General features: G+C 40.9%; 1 protein-coding gene across 2 annotated transcripts in view; it reads right to left on the reverse strand.

The window, feature by feature from the left end:
- Positions 1-21,210, reverse strand: part of Pdcd6ip (programmed cell death 6 interacting protein) — a 53,322-nt gene that overhangs the window by 19,886 nt on the left and 12,226 nt on the right. Inside the window, exons 4-10 of one of the 2 annotated variants that reach the window (XM_051140617.1) lie at positions 18,210-18,337; positions 16,353-16,506; positions 14,406-14,506; positions 12,180-12,296; positions 5,605-5,827; positions 3,818-3,941; positions 331-508 (exon numbers count right to left, since the gene is read on the reverse strand). In XM_051140617.1, coding sequence (XP_050996574.1) covers positions 331-508; positions 3,818-3,941; positions 5,605-5,827; positions 12,180-12,296; positions 14,406-14,506; positions 16,353-16,506; positions 18,210-18,337 — 1,025 coding nt within the window. Of the gene's footprint in view, positions 1-330; positions 509-3,817; positions 3,942-5,604; positions 5,828-12,179; positions 12,312-14,405; positions 14,507-16,352; positions 16,507-18,209; positions 18,338-21,210 lie in introns of both variants that reach the window. The other variant, XM_051140616.1, reaches the window with a different exon arrangement.

Genomic DNA, 21,210 nt, shown 5'->3' on the forward strand with positions numbered 1-21,210 from the left:
CAAAACCAAAAATCTAATATCTAATACAGAACCTGATATCTATACACAACAAAAGAAATGACTAATTACTAAGTGTTATGCCTGAACAGGTCGTTTGATTCCCATAGTTTACTAGTACGCAACCATCAATGGCCATATGAATTCAACTAACATGCATTTATTTCTCCCCAAGAATGATTCTCACTCAATGGAATTCTTCCTGAAGCTAAAGGCAAATAAGGCGCAGTGATCTCAACTAGGCACTGACTCCCTTGACTCCCATGAGTCCTAATTCCTACTGGACACCAAGACAACAGTTTCTACTTGAAAAGCCAATCTTTTCAAACATACCTCCTCTAAGATTTCTCTATTTCTTTGTAGTAACTCAGGTAGTTCTTTTATCAGCTGGTCGACAGTCTGGATACCTCCCTGTTCAACTACAGATGTAGATTTGGTAAGTATAGACTGAGGTACAGTGTCTCCAGACACATCTTCAATTGCTGCTGGAAGGTTGAGGGAAGCCAATACCCTGTAAAATAGGAAATGTGTCATGGTAAGTCTACACCGCCTCTGAAATAGCCGGAGCCGGGCAGTGGGGCACACTCTTTTAATGCCAGCACTTCAGAGACAGAGCAGGCGGATCTTTTTGAAGTCAAATCCAGCCTGGTCTACACAAAGCCTACCTACATGGATGGGAGAAAGGGGTGTCGGGAGGGGGAGAGGAAGGGATGGAGAACAGAGGGACGGAGGGAAGGGTACTAATACAAGTGTTTCATCAACAACAAAAAGAGGCAAAATTCATGTAATCACTTTTAAGTGAAAACATGAAAAGTCAAAACTGGAAAAAAGAATATGCAATTGTGCATATTTGACAAAGGACTTGCATCCAAGATCCACGAAGAACTCTTTAAAGACAAGAATGGTCAGGAGAGATGGCTCAGCTGTCACAGGGAGAGATGGCTCAGCTGTCACAGGCACTGGCTGCACTTGAAGAGGGCACAGCTGGGCTAGTGCCCAACATTCACATGGCAGCTCACAACTCTCCGTAAAGGCAGCCACAGGGAATCTGGCACCCTCTTCTGTCCTCCACTGGCACTGCACATGCATCGCACACATACAAACAAGTGGGCAAATACTCATACACATAAAACACATTAATTTATAATATAACATATATGATAAAATATTTTAAGTAGATCTTTTTTAAAAAATTGTTAAAAACAATTTGAATTTTCTCATTAAATTTCTTTATATCAAGAGAAAGACACACATGTGGAGGTCCGAGAACAACTTGCAGAAGTCATTTTTTGCCTTCCACCCTGTGGGTCCTAGGGATCAAACTCAAGTCATGAGGCTGGAAGGCAAATTCCTTTACCCACTGAACTATCTCATTGGTCCCAGGAAAATGTACATTTTGAAAAAGCAATAAATGACTAAAAGTGGTAGAAAAAACACAGTGGTAAAAATGCATGTAACACATAAAAGGCTCCTGGTTTTAATCCCAGGCACCCTCCATGCCTTTACCCACCCCATCCCTCTGTAACTCTAAGATTTGTCAAGGTACTTTAACAGGTAAGAAACTAAAACATTCCCTCAGGTAGTTTTCACAGTGTTTTGTCATAGTGATAAAATACCGCATGTATAGGTGGAATGCTCTGAGTCCTCCATAGGTCCCCAGTCCCAGCTGGAGGCGCTGTTTTGGAGGTTGTGGAACCTTTATAAGGTGAGGCCTTTATGGAGGAAGTAGAACACTGGGGGCAAGCTATGGAGGTGACAGACCAGCTCTATCTCCTGACGATGCAATCTGACACTCCTGCTACCACAGCCAGCTGCTCCCAGCCACAGCCTCCCTAAACAAGGACGTTTTCTTGCAGGTACTGTAGCACAGCAACGAGCAGAATGACTAACACACATGGCACTTGCAGCATACACTGTGAGAGGCGTGCATGGTGCATACTGTGTCCAACAATGATGTACACGGTGCACATACATACTACAGTGTTACACTTATGGCAAACTGCACAGAGTACACTTGATCTATAGTGACACAGACCACATGAGTGTCACCAGGAACTAAGGACAGAGGGACTGAAAGGGATGAGCATGAGGACAGATTTGGGTTATATTCCCTTTGTAGTACTTTCACGGCTATATGCAATTATCAAACTGAATGAACTACATTTTAAATGAATAGTTTCATTATGTGTGAATTATAGCTAATTTTTTTATGTATGCATAGAATATATTTTTTAAAGAAAAGTAGGGTCAAAGTGGGGTGCATTGGAAATGTCATAGGAATGAAAAGAAACTGGTATATAATAAACTGTTTTAAAATATTTTTTTTAATTTATAGAAATTTTTACTTAGCAATTCCATCTCCAAAAATTACATTTACATACGTATTTAGCCACATGAAAATTGACACATACATATATATGAGAACTTTTGACTACAATACTATTTTTTGTTTGTTTGTTTGTTTCTACTAGGGCATTATATATATTTTTATTATTAATTTATTCATATTACATCTCAGTTGTTAGCCCATCCCTTGTATCCTCCCATTCCTCCCTCCCTCCCGCTTCCCCTCCTATTCCCCTCCCCTATGTATCATAATGAGTGAGTTCACCCAGAAGCAAAAAGAGTTAAATGGTATATACTCACTTATATCGAGACACTAGTCCAAGGGGTACGTCCCCATGAAAAACTTTACCTACCAGGAAAGTGGGTCAGAGGGGAGGACATCCTATTGAGACTTTAGGTGTGAGAAGCCTAGGAGAATGAGGAAATAGAAGATCCAGAGGGTCCTGGAAAACTACAGGCAGGTCTGGGCCCTGGGGTCCTCCTCAAACTATGGCACCAGCTAAGGAAAATATAGGCAGTAAACTTCGAACCCCTACCCAGACTAGCCGATGGACAGGACATTCTCCACCATTAAGTGGAGAAGGAGATCTGACTTTCACACAAACTCTGGTGCCCCATATTTGACCATGTCCCTTGGATGGGGACACCTGGTGGCACTCAGAGGAAGGATAATAGGTCACCAAGAAGAGACTCAATACCCTATGAGCATATACAGGGGGAGGAGGTCCCCCTCAGTCACAGACATAGCTAACTTTTTAAACCATGAAATATTTTCTTAATCTAATAAAAAACTGGTTTACAGTACCTAATGGTTCCATTTGTCTTTTATTACATGTATTTATTTTTGTTGAGTATGCACGTGGGCACTCACATGCCACAGCACACATATGGAGGTCAGAGGACAACTTACAGAAGTCTCCTTCTACCATGTGGGTCCCAGGAACAGAACCTGAATCATAAGGCATAAGGCTTAGCAGCAAACACTGAGCCACCTGATAACAGGCTAGAACCATGCATCTTTTTTCTTTTTTTTCCAAGATAGGGTTACTCTGTGTCGCCTTGGCTGTCCTGGATGCACTTTGTAGACCAGGCTGGCCTCAAATTCAGAGACCCACCTGCCTCTGCCTCCTTGAGTGCTGGGATTAAAGGCATGAACCACCATGCCCAGCTAGAACCATGCGTCTTAAAAGAGTTTATTTCTACTCATTTTGCCTCAAATAAATCTTTTGAAACACAAAATAGTAATCATATTCATACCTTTTTTCTGTAACTCTATTCCTTCCAACTCTAGTTTACCTGAGGCTTCTTAATAAGATAACCACAAGAAAGGAACGTGTTTGTGTGTCTATATTTGCTTGGTATTCATTTCCAAGCTCAAAAAACTTAAAAAAACAAAACAAACAAAAAAACAGAAATTATTCAGAACACAAATCTGAGAACCTGTAAGTCAGTTCTGAAAGGCAGGCTCACCTACCCGTTTGCCAAAGTTGTAGCTTCTCTCATCTGAGCAATTGATCTGTTAACCAGGTCAGCTTTCCTCTGAGTAAACACAGCCAGGGACTGCTGCACAGACACAGGGACCATCTTCTCAAACAAATCTAACACAGAAAAGAAGATCCAAGTAAATTAATATGGGACCAATCAAACTACAGACATGGCTACTCACTTTCTACAGTTCCCCATCACTACACTGGAAGCTTCATTCTGGACCTTCATTTTACTGGCGATGTTAAGTCATCATACATGAGGGATCTTGGTGGTGCTGCTCACTTGCCAATTAGACAGAATGCATGTCACAGCCCATCATTTCCTAGTGATGTAGCCTTGGGGAAAAACTCCACTGAGCCTCAGCATCCTCATCATAGCTCAGACATTATAATAGCTCCTGTGCCATAGTGTTGCTGTGAGAGACACACTAAGTACTTATTTGTAAGTGCTAACAGTCACTGGCACATGGTAAACACTTTCTGTTTATTAAATAAAAATAAGTTAAATAATCACTCTTCCCCAGGAACTTAAATATTATCCAGGAGATCTGTTAGCAGGTACCAAATATTGCATATATTACATATAGCCATACTATCAAAGAAAGGCTGTAACACGGATCTAATGTAAATATTACCCTAAAAATACACTGGTTTAAAATTATTTATCTGGGTATAACCATACCTAGATGGCTTATGCCTGTAATCTCAGCCCTTAGAAGGCTAACACAGGAGAATTAGAAGTTCAAAGCCAACCTAGGTTACTCAGTGAGTTAGCTGAAGGCCAGTCTAGGCTACATGAGATCTCTATCTCAAATGAGTAAGTACATAAATAAATAACCATTTTATTTCCAGTGATAGTGTCTTTTGTTTGTTGGTTGGTTTTGTTTTGTTGCTGTTGTTGTTGTTATTATAGTTTTGTTTTGTTTTGTTTTTTGAGACAGGGTTTCTCTGTGTAGCCTTGGCTGTGCTGGACTCACTTTGTAGACTAGGGATCCTGCCTCTCAAGCACTGGGATTAAAGGTGTGCTCCACCACCTCCAGGTCCAGTGACAGTATCTTAAATATAACAAATATTCCAACAGCAAAATGGCAAGGCTTGCCTAAAGTCCCAATCTTATTAAAATCCTCTTTTTCAAATATCCCATCGGGCTTAAACTTAACAGACGCTTCGTTACTTACTTTTCCTCTTGAAAACTTCACAGAGGACACAACACTTAATTTTCCCCTCTCTCTCTGATCCAGTCAGCTGTGGCTTATTTGTTTGTCTCAGTCATTCTATAGACAAACTAGGCCTAGACGTCACTACATAGACCAGGCTGGCCTCAAACTCATTCCTGTCCCCGCCTCCCAAGTGCTGGTACTTCAGGTGTGCACTACCATGTCTAGCCCCACGTCTCTTTTAAACAACACCAAACAGCACAGGTTACATTCTGAGTATTAGACAAAGAATGTGAGATTTTATATGAACCACACAGATCAGCCTAAAGGAAAGAAAAGGCTACACCAAAGCACCATTTTCTTCATGTAAAATGAAAAACAGGAGCCGGGTGGTGGTGGTGGCATATGTCTTTAATCCCAACATTCAAAAGGCACAGGAAAGCAGATCTCTGAGTTTGAGGCCAGACTGGTCTACACAGAGAAACCTTGTCTCGAAAATCAGGGGGAAAACAAGTAATGTTCAGGGTTTGTGAGGACAAAAAACAAGAAAAAAAGGAAGGAAGGAAGAAGTTGGAGAAAACATGAGTTTATTAAAGTGCACGAGACAACAAACCTACCCGTGAACTTCTGGCTGATGGGTACATTGACTGGAGTGGGTTTCACAAGTGTGGCTTTGCCAATAGGATCTAGATCTTTAAGGTCTGGAACGCGGTCGTGATAAATGAAGTCATTATCCTTCTTTGCTGCAGTAAGGGCACGGTTGATTCGGTCAGAAAAATCCTTCACGTTGACATACTCATCATACCGAGATGCCACGGTCTTAATCAGCTCTGCTGCGTGCTGAAAAACATTTACACAGACAGTGTTTGTTTGTTTAAAAGTGAATGCTTTCTCTACCAAGCATTTTTACATTTTTGGTTTTGAGTCTAGCCTTTAACGGCTGAGCCTCTCTCCAGCCCCTACAAAGCACTTTTTAAATTCTCCGGATTTCCAGTGCTGTGCTTGGCAGGATAACCTGGAAATTCCATGACAAAATACCTAATAATAAAAAAGGATGAGCAGACATCCTTATAAATACATAAGTGAGCTGCCAAGACAGTAAAAGTAAGCTAGGAGCCAATTAACATAACATCATTAGTGAAGGTTGGATGTTCTTTCCACAAGCTACAGAACTATGAACAGTAATTAAGAAGTACTGAACACCTTTATGACTCCCTAGGACAAGGGTCTAGAAACCACAAAAGTCACTGATCAGAGAGACACCCTTCTCCACACCATTCACATGAGCAGAAACCTGAAGAAGCCACCCTTGGTGAACAGGTGGAGTCATAAAGAGTTACTCAGGCCACTCAAGGAGGCAGAGGTAGGTGGATTTCTGTGAGTTCGAGGAACAGCACAGCCAGGGCTCCACAGTGAAACCCTGTCCAAAAAACAACAAAAAAAAAGTTACTCAACAACACAGGAAATCAACCAAGTAACAAATCATGTAAGTGTCAATAAGAGAAAAAGAATGACAAATTCTGGTGCAGATGAAATGTTCAAAGAATTGTTAGGTGGAAGGTGGACACACACGGTAGTGCAGGCCCTTAATCCCAGCTCTTGGAAACAGAGGCAGGTAGATCTCTGTGAGCTCAAAGCCAGCCTACTCACAGAGATCCACCTGCCTCTGCCTCCCAAGTGCTGGGATTAAAGGCGTGTGCCACCATGCACAGCTCTTTTTGTTATCTTAACAGAACAGAAACAGATACACCGTTCTTTGAACATAACAAAACTCTTGACTCTCTAAGTTGGTATTATGTTTAATATAAGCATGTAACATTCCCAACGGCGGGAATCAAGAGCTGCCCGGTATCACTTTGATCACAGACATGGCAAGCATCAGACAAGACCACAGGGATAGAGAATGAACTTAGTTGCAGGTGGTGCATTTACCTACCGGGAAAGTTACTAAAGTGCATATTTTATAAGTAACAACCAACAGAAATCCATGCAGCAAATATAGATGTACAACCCTTAATGTGAAGAAGCCACAGAGGAAATAAATCTACTCTTATTAACAATATACAAAATGTACACTGCACTTTAAAACACCTAAGATCAATATGAAAACTATAGAGAAACAAACATCTTCATTATAAACTAGGAAAAATACAAGCTTAACTACATGTAAATCTGATTTGTAAATTACTGAACACTTCCACCAACAGAACCTTGATTTCAAGCATCTTGGAAACACAAAAAGTGGAGTACACGGATCATCATCCTTAGTGGGAACTGCTTAGATGACATCGGAAACAATGGGCACCACTGTAAAACAGATATCAGCCAAGGCAAAAGCAAGACCAACTGACCAACTTAACAGGAAGGCACAAAAAAAGATGGGATAGTGAGGGGCCTCATCCTTAGAGTAAGGGTCGGATTGCCCAGTCCTAAGGGGAGGTTACCAGATGGTATAGATGAAGAGAGGGATTATAAGGCAGAAGAGCACAGCACCCAGAGAACAAGCCACAGCTCAAATAGGAAGCACGGGTATCAAGGAAGATTCCTTCCTACACTATTAAGGGACTGAAGACCAAAGGAACCTATATACAACCATGCTAGAAAGCCGCTGAAGGCCGTCAGGAAAATCAGCCATATTATACAAAAATAAGTAAAGAAGTATCTCACATGGCATGACCATGAGCCATCCATCCATAAGAAGACATGAATCAAGTAATGTTTAAGCAGTAGGGGAGGGGTTGAAATGCCTTTAATCCTAGCACTTGGGAAGGGAAAAGTGGCAGATCTGTTCAAGGCCATCCTCAATTACATAGTGAGTTTGAAGTCAACCTAGGTTATATATCTAAAAAAAAAAAAAAAAAAGAGCATTATAACTTTCCAAATTTACTAAGGAAGTACTGTCCAAGGTAATGAAAATAACATGCTAAAGAAACTAAAATCAGGCCCAGCAGTGATTAAAATTTTAAGGAGGCAACCATAGTAGAAAAACAGACCAAAAAAAGCTAGGCAATTATGGGAGAGGCAGTTAGAAAATGCCTCTCGGTGTGTTAAAGAGTCAAGAAAACAAACATAGACTCTTCCAGAGAGAGAAAGAGGAAGCATACCAGAAACCAACAAATGGCTCAATTCAAGGCCAGCTAGAAAGCTCAAAGAGTACACTACTCCTGTCCTGGGAGCCCCTGGTGAAAGAGACTGCCAACTCGGCTTCAGAATAAGCCCACACTTCTCAAATGCCTCAAATCCAGATGCAGGATTTGATGAGAGTGGCAGCAGTAGAAGGGGAGCTCCATTTTTTTCACTTGACATGACCCATGATGGCTGGTGGCCACCTTAAGAGGAAATCTACTATAGAACTGAGCGACCCTGAGGGCCTGAGAACAAGAAGCAACAACTGGGAGCCTAAAGTCGGCCTGACACAGGGTGAGACACAAGCCATCCCAAAGATCCAGACCTCTTGTCTATGAAAGGCCAAACAGTGCAGGCCGAAGTAGGAAGGTGGAAGCTGAGCTCAGCCTTAGGGTCTGATGGGCCCACGAGGACACGGTCATAGCAGCTAGACTGTGAAGCTCCAGCAGACTGCTTGGCATCCACAGCCACACCCCTCCACCGCAATAGTTAATGCTTAATGGGTTTTTTAAAGAATGAGACAGGTACACCAGGATGGAGATCAGTGCTGTGCTCACTGGTCACACTATCAACATACTGGAGAGGCACTGCACAGCTGGACTATCAGCTACACAGTGCACAGGAATGGGGCAATCTCCGGATGACAGCTACAGAGCTCCAGTTACTTGGCAAAAGCCCTGGTAGGAAACGGAGGAAAGTGACTCAAGTGAAAGCAGCTCTGGAACACAGTTGTCACTTATCCAATTCAAGCTCAGTGGACCCACACAGTCAGCTAATAATGACACGTCCGCAGCCACCCTGCAGAAGATGCAGGACATCACTGCTGTGTGCCATTTACTTAGGGCTTTGTCATGTGTTTCCCTTCATCTTTGGGTAGTATTTGTCGTCTTTTCAGAAAATATCACATTTTCCATTTTTGTCCCCCTGCTTAAGTTTATCTAATTTTGTTGGGAATGTTTTAAAATTATTTTTGGCAAATTTCCTTTTTCTTCTTCTTCTTCTTCTTCTTCTTCTTCTTCTTCTTCTTCTTCTTCTTCTTCTTCTTCTTTTTTTTTTTTTTTTTTTTTTTGTTAGGGCGGGACTTATTTTTCTTATTGTCTTTGTGGGTTTTGTAATAATTTTACTGTTTTTCTTTTAAAACCAGTTTTTCTTTTTATTTCTTTTCTTATACATAGCCAATTTTATTTATGCATTTTTCACTATTAAACAATCTCTTTTAATCTCTTATGTTTTACTCTTCTACTTCCTAACATCCCATACTCTTTCTCTGCCTTGCTTCTTACATCTATGGTATTTTTTCATCTTTCTTCACAACTGCCTATCACTCCTGTTCCAGGCCTCTGCTGGCAACTAAACTTATATCCAGAAACCCAAACAAAGGCACATACTGATACACATATTTATTTTTAATCTTCAAAAGACTATAACATAAATACTAGGGTAAATGAGGAATAAAAAATAATTTTAAGTATTTCTACAAATGGTCTGGAGGAATGGCTCAGTAATTAAAAGCACTATCTGCTCTTCCAGAGGTTGTGGGTTCAGTTCCCAGCACCCACATGGTAGCTCACAACTGTAACTCCAGTTCTAGAGTATTGGATGCTCTCTTCTGACCTCCAAGGGCACTGCACACACATGGTACAAAGGTATACATGTAGACAAAACACACATACAAAAAGTAAATTAATTATTATTTTTAATGATCTATGACTTCATAGAACACATCAAGGAGATGAAGAAATTAATTCGCAACCTAGGAAAGAAAAAGTCAGCAACACAAATGAGAAAGTCAAGACCATGAATGAAAAAAAACAATAAACTAGCCAGGGGTCGTGGTGCACACCTTTAATCCTAGCACTCAGGAGGCAGAGGCAGGCAGATTTCTGTGAGTTTGAGACCAGCCTCATCTACAAAGTGAATCCAGGACAGCCGGGGCTCCAGAGAAACCCTGTCTGAAAAAACAAAAAAAATGAAGAAAAAAAAAAAAGCAAAAAGAAAAAAAGAAAGAAAGGAAAAGAAAAGAAAAGAGGAAAAAACCAATAAACTAAAATGTTAGAAAAAACAACAAAAATGTTAGAAATGAAAACATTCAAGGAAGCACTGGAGAGGCAGAGGCAGGCAGATCTCTGTGAGTTCAGGCCAGCCTGGTCTACAAAGTAAGTCCTAGACAGCCAGGTCTGTCTTTACCCAGAGAAACCCTGACTCAAAACACCAACAAAAAAAAAAAAAAAAAAAAAGAAAGAAAGAAGAGAAAAAGAAAAAAAGAAAGAATTCAATGAATCAAATAAAACACAGTTGAAAACATCCCCCACAGACTACAGCAACAGAGTGCTTGCCCACCATGCACAAAGCCCTAGGTTCAATCCACAGCATCAAATAGCAAGAGCACGGGTGTGATTACAGCACTGAGGAGGAAGTTGCAGTAAGAGTGTCAGGAATTCAAAGCCAGCCTCAGCTACACAGTGAGACACTCTCAAAAAAAAAAAAAAAAAAAAAAAAAGTAAGCCAGAAAAAGAGAAAACATTCAAGATCCAGCCTAGGCTACACAGAGAAATCTTACCTTAAAAATTCAGTTATGTAAACAGGTTTTTGTTTTAATCCCAAGTGTGGGATACAGAACTACTTTTAGTTTGTCCATAAGTGATAACTGACTCATGCAGCTCCCAGAGGTGGTGGTCTTTGCCAGCTGCAGTTAGTAGAATTCTAAGGACTTGGAGAGGGCATAAATACCAGAGACAGAGAGGATGAGAAGGATGATGGGGGTGGGTGGTGGGGTGGGGCGTTGAGGAGATATACAGAGAAAGAAGTCTGCTGCTGTTGCTGCTGGATATCCTGATTGAGATTAATATTGCCCCCAAAGAACCCTATGACCCTCATCCGCCAGAACTAAGTATAAAGAGTTCTATGTTCCCTGTCCCTTCGAACCTTTCTCTCTTACCTAGGATTGAGGGGTTGGAAGGGAGGTAGAAGCATTAAGGAACCCCAAATAAAAAAGAGTTTAAAAAGACGTGCTACATTCAATACTTCTAAATTGTGAGCTTTCTCATAACAGTTAAAATTTGGCAGAGCATGGTGAAGTATACCAAGAACCTCAACATTTCAGGAAGTTGGAGGCGGGGGATCAGGAGTGTGTGACCCCAGCCTGGTTACAAAGCCTGTCATTCCCACCATAGCTCCCGGTATGGGACAGGGGGACCAGACACTCTAGGCCTAAACAACGAGCTCCTGGTTGTGAGAAACTCTTTCTCAAAAACCAAGGTGGAAAGACTAAAGAAGACACCTGATACTGACCTCTGGCCTCTACATACATATACCACACACAACACAAAACTGACACAGACACACAGACACGGGGGGGGGGGGGGGGGGGGGACACGACACACAAAGACAGACAAGGACAGACAGAAACAGTGACAGAGACAGACAGACAGCACACAGCAAAGGGAAGGGCAAAAGCACCTGCCCTGCACACAAAATACAAAAGAAAAAGAATCACACAGTGAAAAGAGCAGAGTCCATAACCCACATCACTCTCAAATTGTGGAGTATAATCTCCAGTTTACAAGCCTACCACCACACAAGTAAAGGAGTACATATCTCCTTGGATATGACAATTAATTTAGAACTTTTTTCTTTTTTCTTTGTTTGTTGGTTTGCTTGTTTGTTTTTTAAGACAGGGTTTCTCTGCGCAGCCCTGGCTGTCCTGGAACTTACTCTGTAGGCCAAGCTGGCCTTAAACTGAAAAACCTGCCTGCCTCTGCATCCCAAGTGATGGGATTAAAGCCATGCACCCCACCCCCTCCACCACCACCGGCTCAATTTAGAACACTTTTACATTAAAATAAGCATGGATAAATAAGAGAACAGAATAAAAATTTTAATGGAATTTTTAGATAACATGTAAGATTTTTGCAAAGCATGCTTGTGGGTAAAGTATAAAGATGAAAACCATCACTTGACTCTGCTGGTAAAAGACAATGAATGAGAAAAATGTTGAAAGGCAAACCTGGGTCTCACTCAGGAAAAGGATATCACCAAGACACTCACTTATCACCAAGAGACTCACCTGCAACCTTGCGATCTCTTCCCCAAACTTCTTCTGCTGCTTGGCCAGGATGGACTGGTGGTACTCAGCATTGGCCTGCATGACATACTGCTTTGCAGCCAGGGTAGGGAATACCTCCTGGAAATAAAAATACTGACCAGGGGAGAGTCCAACCACACAAACCATCACAGACAACAAGGATGCAGGAAGAGAAAGGAGAAGGAGACAGAAATTACAATCACCCAGGAACCGTTTAGATAGGTTAGTCATTAGGTGTGAGCGAGAAGACCTTGCGCTTTTACAGGAATTGCCATCTGTGAATTCAATTTTCTTTCAGTTAAAATTAGGATTTATCTGTCTGTCTGTTTGTTTTAAACTGTTAAGTGAAGCCAATTCAAGTTTTTTAAAGCTCATTTTAAGGAATCAGAAGAGCAGCATTTTGTTTACAAGGAAGAAAGGGAGGCATGCATTAGAAAGAGTTGGGAAGTCCGTGGAGGAATACCTGGCTTTAGAGGCTTTCTTAAACCCTTACCCAGCCTTCAGGTGCCTACACCACCATCACTCACATATACTAATGAAACTGCTCTAGGGCTGACTGTTTCGTCATGTTTAAGAGACAAAAGACAGTAAGGTGAGTTTTCACTTAAATTCAGATACTACAAGACTATAAAAAAGATTATGGTAGCCAATAAAAAATGACTTAGTATCATATAAATATTAACATTTCAGTATTATATATTCAGAAGTACATTGCAGGCACACAAACGCACTAATGACTATCTGTGATGAGACAGTATAACTTTGTCCTAATTCACTTTTGAAATAACTATAGTCTAATACACTTAAATCCAAACACATGAGTTAAGAAGCCACTATACTGGTAGGGGCTCTTCCAAAATGTGAAATCCTGCCCTGCAATCTCACTGTTTTTCTGAAGCACATGGTATTTTTAAAAAATCCAATAAATATACTAAATAATTGTTGTATCAGGAGCCAAATTACTACCATGAGTGTTTTCTGTCTGCTAGGGAAAACACCAGCACTCTGAGGCACTTCTTGCAGATATCCAGTTAGAACTGGTGTGACAATACCTCAGGAGACTTAGAGAAAGGAGAAATTCAAAGTCACTGCAGTCTGAAACTGCTGGTACTCAAGGCTAGACCATCTTGGTAAAGATGTTCCAGGAAGACCCAGGCAACCTGCAGAGATGGCTGACAAGCCTTTGAAATGACAGGGCTGTGATTAGACTGTGACAGGACTGAATTATTGATGTGATAGGATGTGACATTTAAACATGGAGAGATGTTCTGAGTAATGGTACCAACACACAAAGGTCCTGGGCAAACTTCTAAACTGGGGCATCAAGACTGTGGCAGTGCTGTGGATGGGACCCAGTGCACTAGGTGCCAGACAAGTGCCCAGCAAGGTTCTCAAGCCCTGAATGCCTTAAATCTCTACATCCTGACACTGGCTCTCCACTGCTCATGTACTGCCGGGAACCTTGGGTCTATTTTTAACTGTACCCTATTTTTTCTGCAGTTTCATAATTTATGAAGATCCCTGAATAACATAAACTCACAGATTCTCCTACAAACATCACTTACCACCACAGATAACTAATTTCTTGACCAACTGTGAGGGAGAGCAGTTAAAACATCCTTCGTGCCAGTGTCATGATCACATGCTTTGTCATTTATAAGCCATCTCTGAACAGTCTTTTCCATTACCCCTTCAGAAAAGCTCACATTCAAACAGTGTTTCCTGTGGCAAGTGGTCAGGACAGCTGCTTTTTCCCTAGATGTCCATCACAAGCCAAATCTCCTATGTCTGTTGGTAAAATGTAATTCTAGTCAAGGAATCAGATGAATTTAAGTTTTCTTTTCCTTTCTTTTTTTTTTTTTTTTTCATGTCTGTTTTTGTGTTTTAAGGCTCATCCTTAAGAAAACAGGACAATGACTTAAAATGTGAGTCACCAGCATGCTCCATATCCACGCTTCTTCCAAAACTACCAAGAACCAGAATGACACAGTGTTTGAGGACAATCAAAGTTTCCGGAGGAGTTTCAGCTCAGGGGAAGAGGGTTAGTGAAGAGAAAACAGAAAGGCATCCCCTAGGAGAACAGTAAGAAACATTCTAAAAACTATTCTTCAAATGTTTCTTTTTAAAACATACTTTTCGACTTGTTTCCCATACATAAGAACATTCCCACATGCAGAACACCAACGACCCCTGAAGACAGTAACTGACCTTGGGGAGAGTGTCTTTGTACTGACACTGTTTGAAAGCATCACCAAAGTAATCTGCAGCCTGATTTGCCAGCTTCGCTATGATGGCATCTTTCATTTTGTCTGTAATAAAATGTTAAACTGACCATTATAACTGAAATAAATGAGACAGGGAGCCAGCAACAAATTCAGCAGGTAAAGGTAAGTATTGCACAACTTTGATAGCCAGAACTCACAGTGGAAACCGAGAACCAACTCCTGAAAGTTGCCCTCTGACCTCCACATAAGCACCAGTGGCATACATGTGCCAGCACTGTTTCCCCTCCCCAACCCTCAAGCACACACACACACACAAAATAAGATAAGATAAATGAGATAACCCCATACATGATGGCATAGACACTGAGATTTTAAAAAAAGAAAGAAAAAAGAAAAAGTATACATCTGGGACAGAGAGATGGCTCAGCAGTTAAGAGCACTGGCCGCTCTTCCCGAGGACCCAGTCTCAGTTCCCAACACCTACATGGTGGGCCCTCTTTTGGCCCCCAATGATACCAAGCACAATAGCTGTACACATACATTCAGCAACCACAACACCCATACACACTTATAGAAAAAAAGACAAAAGCAAAGTTTTATACATCTGTCTAAAGAAATCTATATTGATGAATATTAGTCTTCTACACAAAAACTATTCCACAAGTAGCAAAACAATGGGCATAAAGCCAGGAGAACCAAAACTTCAAAGCCATCCTTGGCTACACAGCAAGTCCCAGGCCAGCCAAGACTAAATTAGCCTGTTTCTAAAGAAATAAACATAATTCCATAAACAAGTCAAAACCACAGAAATAGACTAATGGCTGCTAGCAGCTACAGAAGTACAGGAGTGAGTCCTGACAGTTATTCTTGGGTGTGATGATATCCTAACAAAAGGTGGTGGTGATGGCTACGGGTTCTGTGAATACTCCAGAGAACACTGCATTATAAAGTAAAAGGGGAATTTTGACGTATATGACTTCGGTCTCCACATAAGCTGCTTCTCTCTTCCCTCTGCACACCACCTGTTTTTAAAGTAGTCTCACACTATAGCCCAGGATGGCCTCCAACTCAGCCTGAGTCTACCTGCTATGATTATAGACATGAGTAACCACAAATGGGTTTGTGTGTGTGTGTGTGTGTGTGTGTGTGTGTGTGTGTGTGTGTAAGTAAAGTTTCGGGCTGTTGCCAGGCTACCCAGGAACTCACTAGGCAACCTAGCATTATTCCACTATCATGGTGATCCCCTGTATCAGCCTCCCAAGTGTAGTGACTACAGGCATGAGCCACCACACCCAACTAAGATGCCTCTTAGAAAAAAATAAGATGTGTTTGCACTTCTGCATTTTCAGTTTCTCTGTACTTATTCAGGCTACATGCTACCTCTCATACTGACTCACATACCTCTACAAAGACTGTCCTTATCCTCCTATTCACCAAGAACACTGCCTGAATGGGTCCTTCTTACTTAACTTACATTTACATCTAGTTTTAAAAGGACTGCTTTAAAGAAACTGTTCTTGATGGCTCAATGCTTATGAGCACTTGCTGTTCAGTCATGAAGAAAGACTCCTAACTCCCATATCAAGCCACTCACAACGCCTGTGACTCCAGCCCCAAAGGACCCATGCCCCTGTTTGTACCTGCAGGGAAGATACCTACATACACCCTTAAATATAATCTTAAAAGAAATCATTCTTGACGAATTCAAACGCAGCAGTCCCATAGCCATCCCACAGCCAGAGCACTAGCCACTACCACATGAAGCATTCCATCTTCCTCCAGGTAACTCTCCCTCTGAAGTAAGCTCAACTACTCAATGACCATTACCACCCCTCCCTACATGGAACCCACTGTGCTCTGATCACTGTCTTGTACAAAAGCCCAGTACTTGTTTTCATATGTAACACAGTTAAGAAGAAACTGGAGTTACCTCTTGTGGCTTTTAAGAAAAACACTTCTTGAGCTTGGGCCAGCATAATGAGGCTGAGGGTCCCGACAGTATCTGGAGATATGTCCACAGTAGGCTCTCGACTTAAGGCAGATAAAACTGTGTCTTTAATATGTAAAAAGGCACCACTAGCAAACTAGAAAAAGAGGGGGAAAAAATCTTTAACAATGAGACTTAATTTTCTACTATTACACACAAACATCTTCTACATGCTGATTGAAAGGATGCCAATTATAGATACAGCTCCATACTGGGATCTAAAGCACCTCATTCATAGATGGAGCCTCACCCCAATTCTAGAGCAACAAAAAATTTAACCAAGATTCAAAGAAGACTACAGGGGAGAGTAAAGTAAGTGAATGGCAAAAGGTGATCAAACTTAATTGATTAGATACACTTCTTCAAAACTACCTAGGAACTGATGAAGAGATAAACACTATTCAAATGGCTGTGTGTGTGCACGTGTGCATGTATGTATACAACTGTATGAGTGTGTGCGTCTACATATGCACACATGTGGGCCAAAGGACAATCCCTGGTGTCATCCTCAGGCCCACTTCCTTTTGGACAGGGCCTCTCACTGGCCTGGAACTCACCCCTTAGGCTGGACTGGCTGGCCACAGAGCCCAGGGAACAGGATTACAAGCATATACCACCAAGGCCAGCATTTATTATGTGGATTTGGGGGATCAACTCAGGTCCCTGAGCTTATAAGGCAAGTGCTTTACTGACTGAGACATTCCTCCAGCCTCTACTGAGCTGTTCTTAGTATGGAAACACTCCTGCCTTTATCTCAAAGTCATCTTTCAAATAAGCACACTGGGCTTAGGAGACACCCCATATGGTACATTCTGGGGGCCAGCAATGCCACTGGAAAGTATTTCTATCTGGTCTTTAGAACGTCCTAGTAAATGTTCCCCTTTACATTTTTCTTCCTATATTGTTGAGGGTACTACTAAAATTACTTTTTAAAAAAATTAAGCTGAGAAAAGGGGGGAAATCAGTCTGGAATTTTAAAGTGTGTTACCTTGGTAAGCCACACAGACAAAACTCAAAGTTAGTATATTAACAAGACTATTATGGGCCAGTAAGATGTCTCAGGATGTAAAATTGCCTGTCACTAAGCCTGACAACCTGGGGTCAAGCCATCGGACTCATATAGTGGAAGGAGAAACCAGTTCCCACAAGATGTCTTCTGACCTCCACACACACGCTCAACCATACGCACACACACTTTTTAAATGAAACTTTAATAGAAAGACAGATAGACAGATAGATAGATAGATCTTTCATCTGAAAAAATAAACAAGAACTGAGTAAATAATAAATTGTCATAAAACAGCATGTCATATTAGCCTACGGTTATTCCCTAAGATAGTTATCGTCAGAACATTCCAGACCCAACTACATTTAAACATGACTTCTCCAAAGTCTATAGTTAACATATTTTCTTGCCAAAAGTTCTTAATTTTGTCCCTGAAAATTTGGATGTGTCTTGCCCTGAAAAAACACACATACAAATGTCTAAGACTTTTTTGAATGAAGTCATTTACTTATAAGACGTTTTCACATATTCATCTTTGTTGTCCAATCAACATTCTTTGAGCCTCTGTTATGTGCCAGGCACTGTGCTAGGTGCTAGGTGGGTGTACACAGGAAGGAAAACAGACATGGGCCATAGAACAACTGCTTTAGTGCTGAAGTCAACAGCAAGGATCAGTTTACTTAAGAGCATGACTCTCCCGGAGCTCTGTCATGAAGAAGGCAGCAGGTATCACCTAGCGCCAATCACTCCTTGCGCCCGGTGTGCACCTGTATAGGAACTGCTTTTCTGCATACCTGGTACTGCTTAGCAGCGGCTTTCAATCCTTCATCGTTATCCAGGCTCTGCTCTGCTGCAATCTGGCTAGCTAAGGCAGCACAATTGAACAACACACAGCTCTTTTCATATCCTAAGCTTGCAAGAGCTGGAAAAAATTGAGAAGGAAAAGTATATCATTATTTTTTTCTAAAGAAAACAATGTTTAAATGAGAAATACCATGGCCTCTATCCCACGGGCTTTCCCAAGACCTGCCTTCTCACCTACTGCAGGCTGGTTGTCCATATTCCCACATTATGTCCATCCTCAAGAACTCAAAAGATGAATCAATTATTCTTTCTCTCTTTTCTCTCTGTTTCCATATTTTTACAATAGCCAGGTTCAAAATATAAAACTCATTTTCATGTTATTTTTTCCTTAATTACTTAAATTCAAATATATCATTTCCACTTTTCATGACCTCTCAAATTATCTTCCCCCCACAATGCATGTTTTATGTGCATGCATGTGCGCGCACACGCGCACACACACACACACACACACACACACACACACACACACACACACACACACACACTTTAAACCAGCCCTTCATCAACATAATCCTGAATCAATGCCAGTGTTTCCTGGATGGTCTTCCACACACCCCACATCCATCAACATAGGCTATTTAATTTTTAAAAAAGAAAAAGAAAAGAAAGTGTTCATGATAACAGAGCTAAACTGCAGTCTTTACTGGAAGGACTATAAAATACTGAGAACCAAAACTTCAAAGCCATCCTTGGCTACACAGTGCTGCCTTGGCCCTCAACATAACTGTAAACTTTCTGATACAAGAAAGTCATACTTGCTGGGCAGTGGTGGTGCACGCCTTTAATCCCAGCACTTGGGGGACAGAGGCAGGTGGATCTCTATGATTTCGAGGTCAGCCTGGTCTACATAGTGAGTTCAAGATGGCCAGGGCTATACAGAGAAACCCTGTCTCAAAAAATAAAAGAAAAAGAAAAAAGAAAGATAAGAAAAGAAAGAAAGCCACATTTGCAGATTACAGTTCCTCATACATACCCTCCACCCACCCAGCTCAATGTGGCTTCTTCCAGATGTTCCCCTACCAAACCTACGCCATTTAGCCCCACCTGGACTGCACGATCACCCATCAGCTAGGGGCGGGTTACCGAAGTGTCCCACCCCAACATTTCCTTCTGTGGCACAGGTACACTATACTGCATATTCATCTTTAGCTGTCCCCAACTGTCCTAACATGCAACCAGGTGTCAGAACCACTGGGCAGCATCACTTCCACCATGAATGACTTTTCTTGTGTGCTCCATGGACCAAACACTTTTTCTCAACTTCACCTTAGTTCTGGTTTTTATATGCTTTTGCCTATAATCTATCAGAAGGGATGAATTTTTATCACTAGTGACTAACTGCTACTAAATCTAGAAAACACACACACACACACACACACACTCTCTCTCTCTCTCTCTCTCTCTCTCTCTCTCTCTCTCTCTCTCTCTCTCTCTCTCTTTCTCTCTCTGTCTCTGTCTCTCTCTCTCTCTCTCTCCTGAGCTTCAAATCTACTATTTCCAAATGTCAGAGAAATGCTTACAGAGGTCACAGAAAAGCCAAATTCAAGCTAACATAAACTAAACATTCAACAGGTAGAATCTCAAGAGTCAATCCTCAGCTCCTCCTCACTCCTCTAACCATATACACTGCCTAGTCTAGTCTCACCATCTCTCACAGCTCTCCCAACGGTCTGCCTCTCTAGTTCTAGAGGCAGGTGCTCTGTGCTCCTATCTCAGCTCCTTTACGTCCCAGCCACACACCCTTCACCAGCAGTCACTTAGGCTTTCCAAGCCAATATACTCAACTAGCCATGAAAGTGTCTTTCCTTACTGGGTTACTGGGGAACTCAGTAACATGATACTTATGAAGCCCTGGCCATAGTACCTGGGAAAATAATTACAATGACTGGTTATTAATATGTAAGTGGGAAGTACAAACTCAAGAGTATATTTGTACCTCTTCAAAATCCATGTTCACAAATAGGTGAAACATCACATTTTATATAGAACACATAACATAATATATAATATTCCTACTTCTTCACCTTTATACAAAGCTATACACATATTTACTTAAGTGCATCTATGTATCTATTATATATATTACAAAATATTTAGTATATACAAAATATTTACTTAAGTGTACCTATGTACATAATAACAAAATATTTAGTATATATTTTATATAATATATAATATAGGCCTTTATATAGTAGATATGCATCTACTATATAAAATATATGCACATCATATAACATTTATAAAAATAGGTACATCATACATGTATACACATATTATAGCTTATACATACTAGCAGTATTATTTTATTACTTATTGCAACTAATACTTAATGAACACTGAAACCTCTTTTTTGAAACTTTTTTTAATGAAATATTTAAAGACTAAATGTTTTCACTCTTTTTACCTATACAGTAACTCCATAAAGTAAATACTATTTGCATTTTTCAGATGAGGAAATTAAAGCTTGTGCTGGCTGATTAAAAACATCTTCACCTTCTGACCTTAATTATGATGTCTAAAAATTCTAACTCATTGCCTGCTTTCTACAGGTAAAATTAACTTACTGTTCATCTGGGCTCCCATGAAATTTTACAGCCATACCTCAATGACTTCAATATGCTCTGAGAAATGAGCCTTTAAGCATTTTGTTGTTGTGCATGTAACTACACAGAGACAGGTACAATATCACTAGACAACAATCGTACATGACCACCATCATACATGTAGTCTCCCATGGACCAAAACATCATCAAATGGCGCACCCTACACGTATGCATGCATAGCACATTTCAGTGAGATAGCTGTCTTTACAACCAAACTCAACACAACTGGCTTATGCATCTTTGTAACTAGGACAGTGCCTGGCAAGGCATCGGCTCTGCAAATATTTTGAAATTACATTGGATTAGAAGTTGAAGTCAAAAAAAA

Source organism: Acomys russatus, chromosome 32, assembly GCF_903995435.1.
Source record: "Acomys russatus chromosome 32, mAcoRus1.1, whole genome shotgun sequence".
Classification (NCBI taxonomy): Eukaryota; Metazoa; Chordata; class Mammalia; order Rodentia; family Muridae; genus Acomys; species Acomys russatus.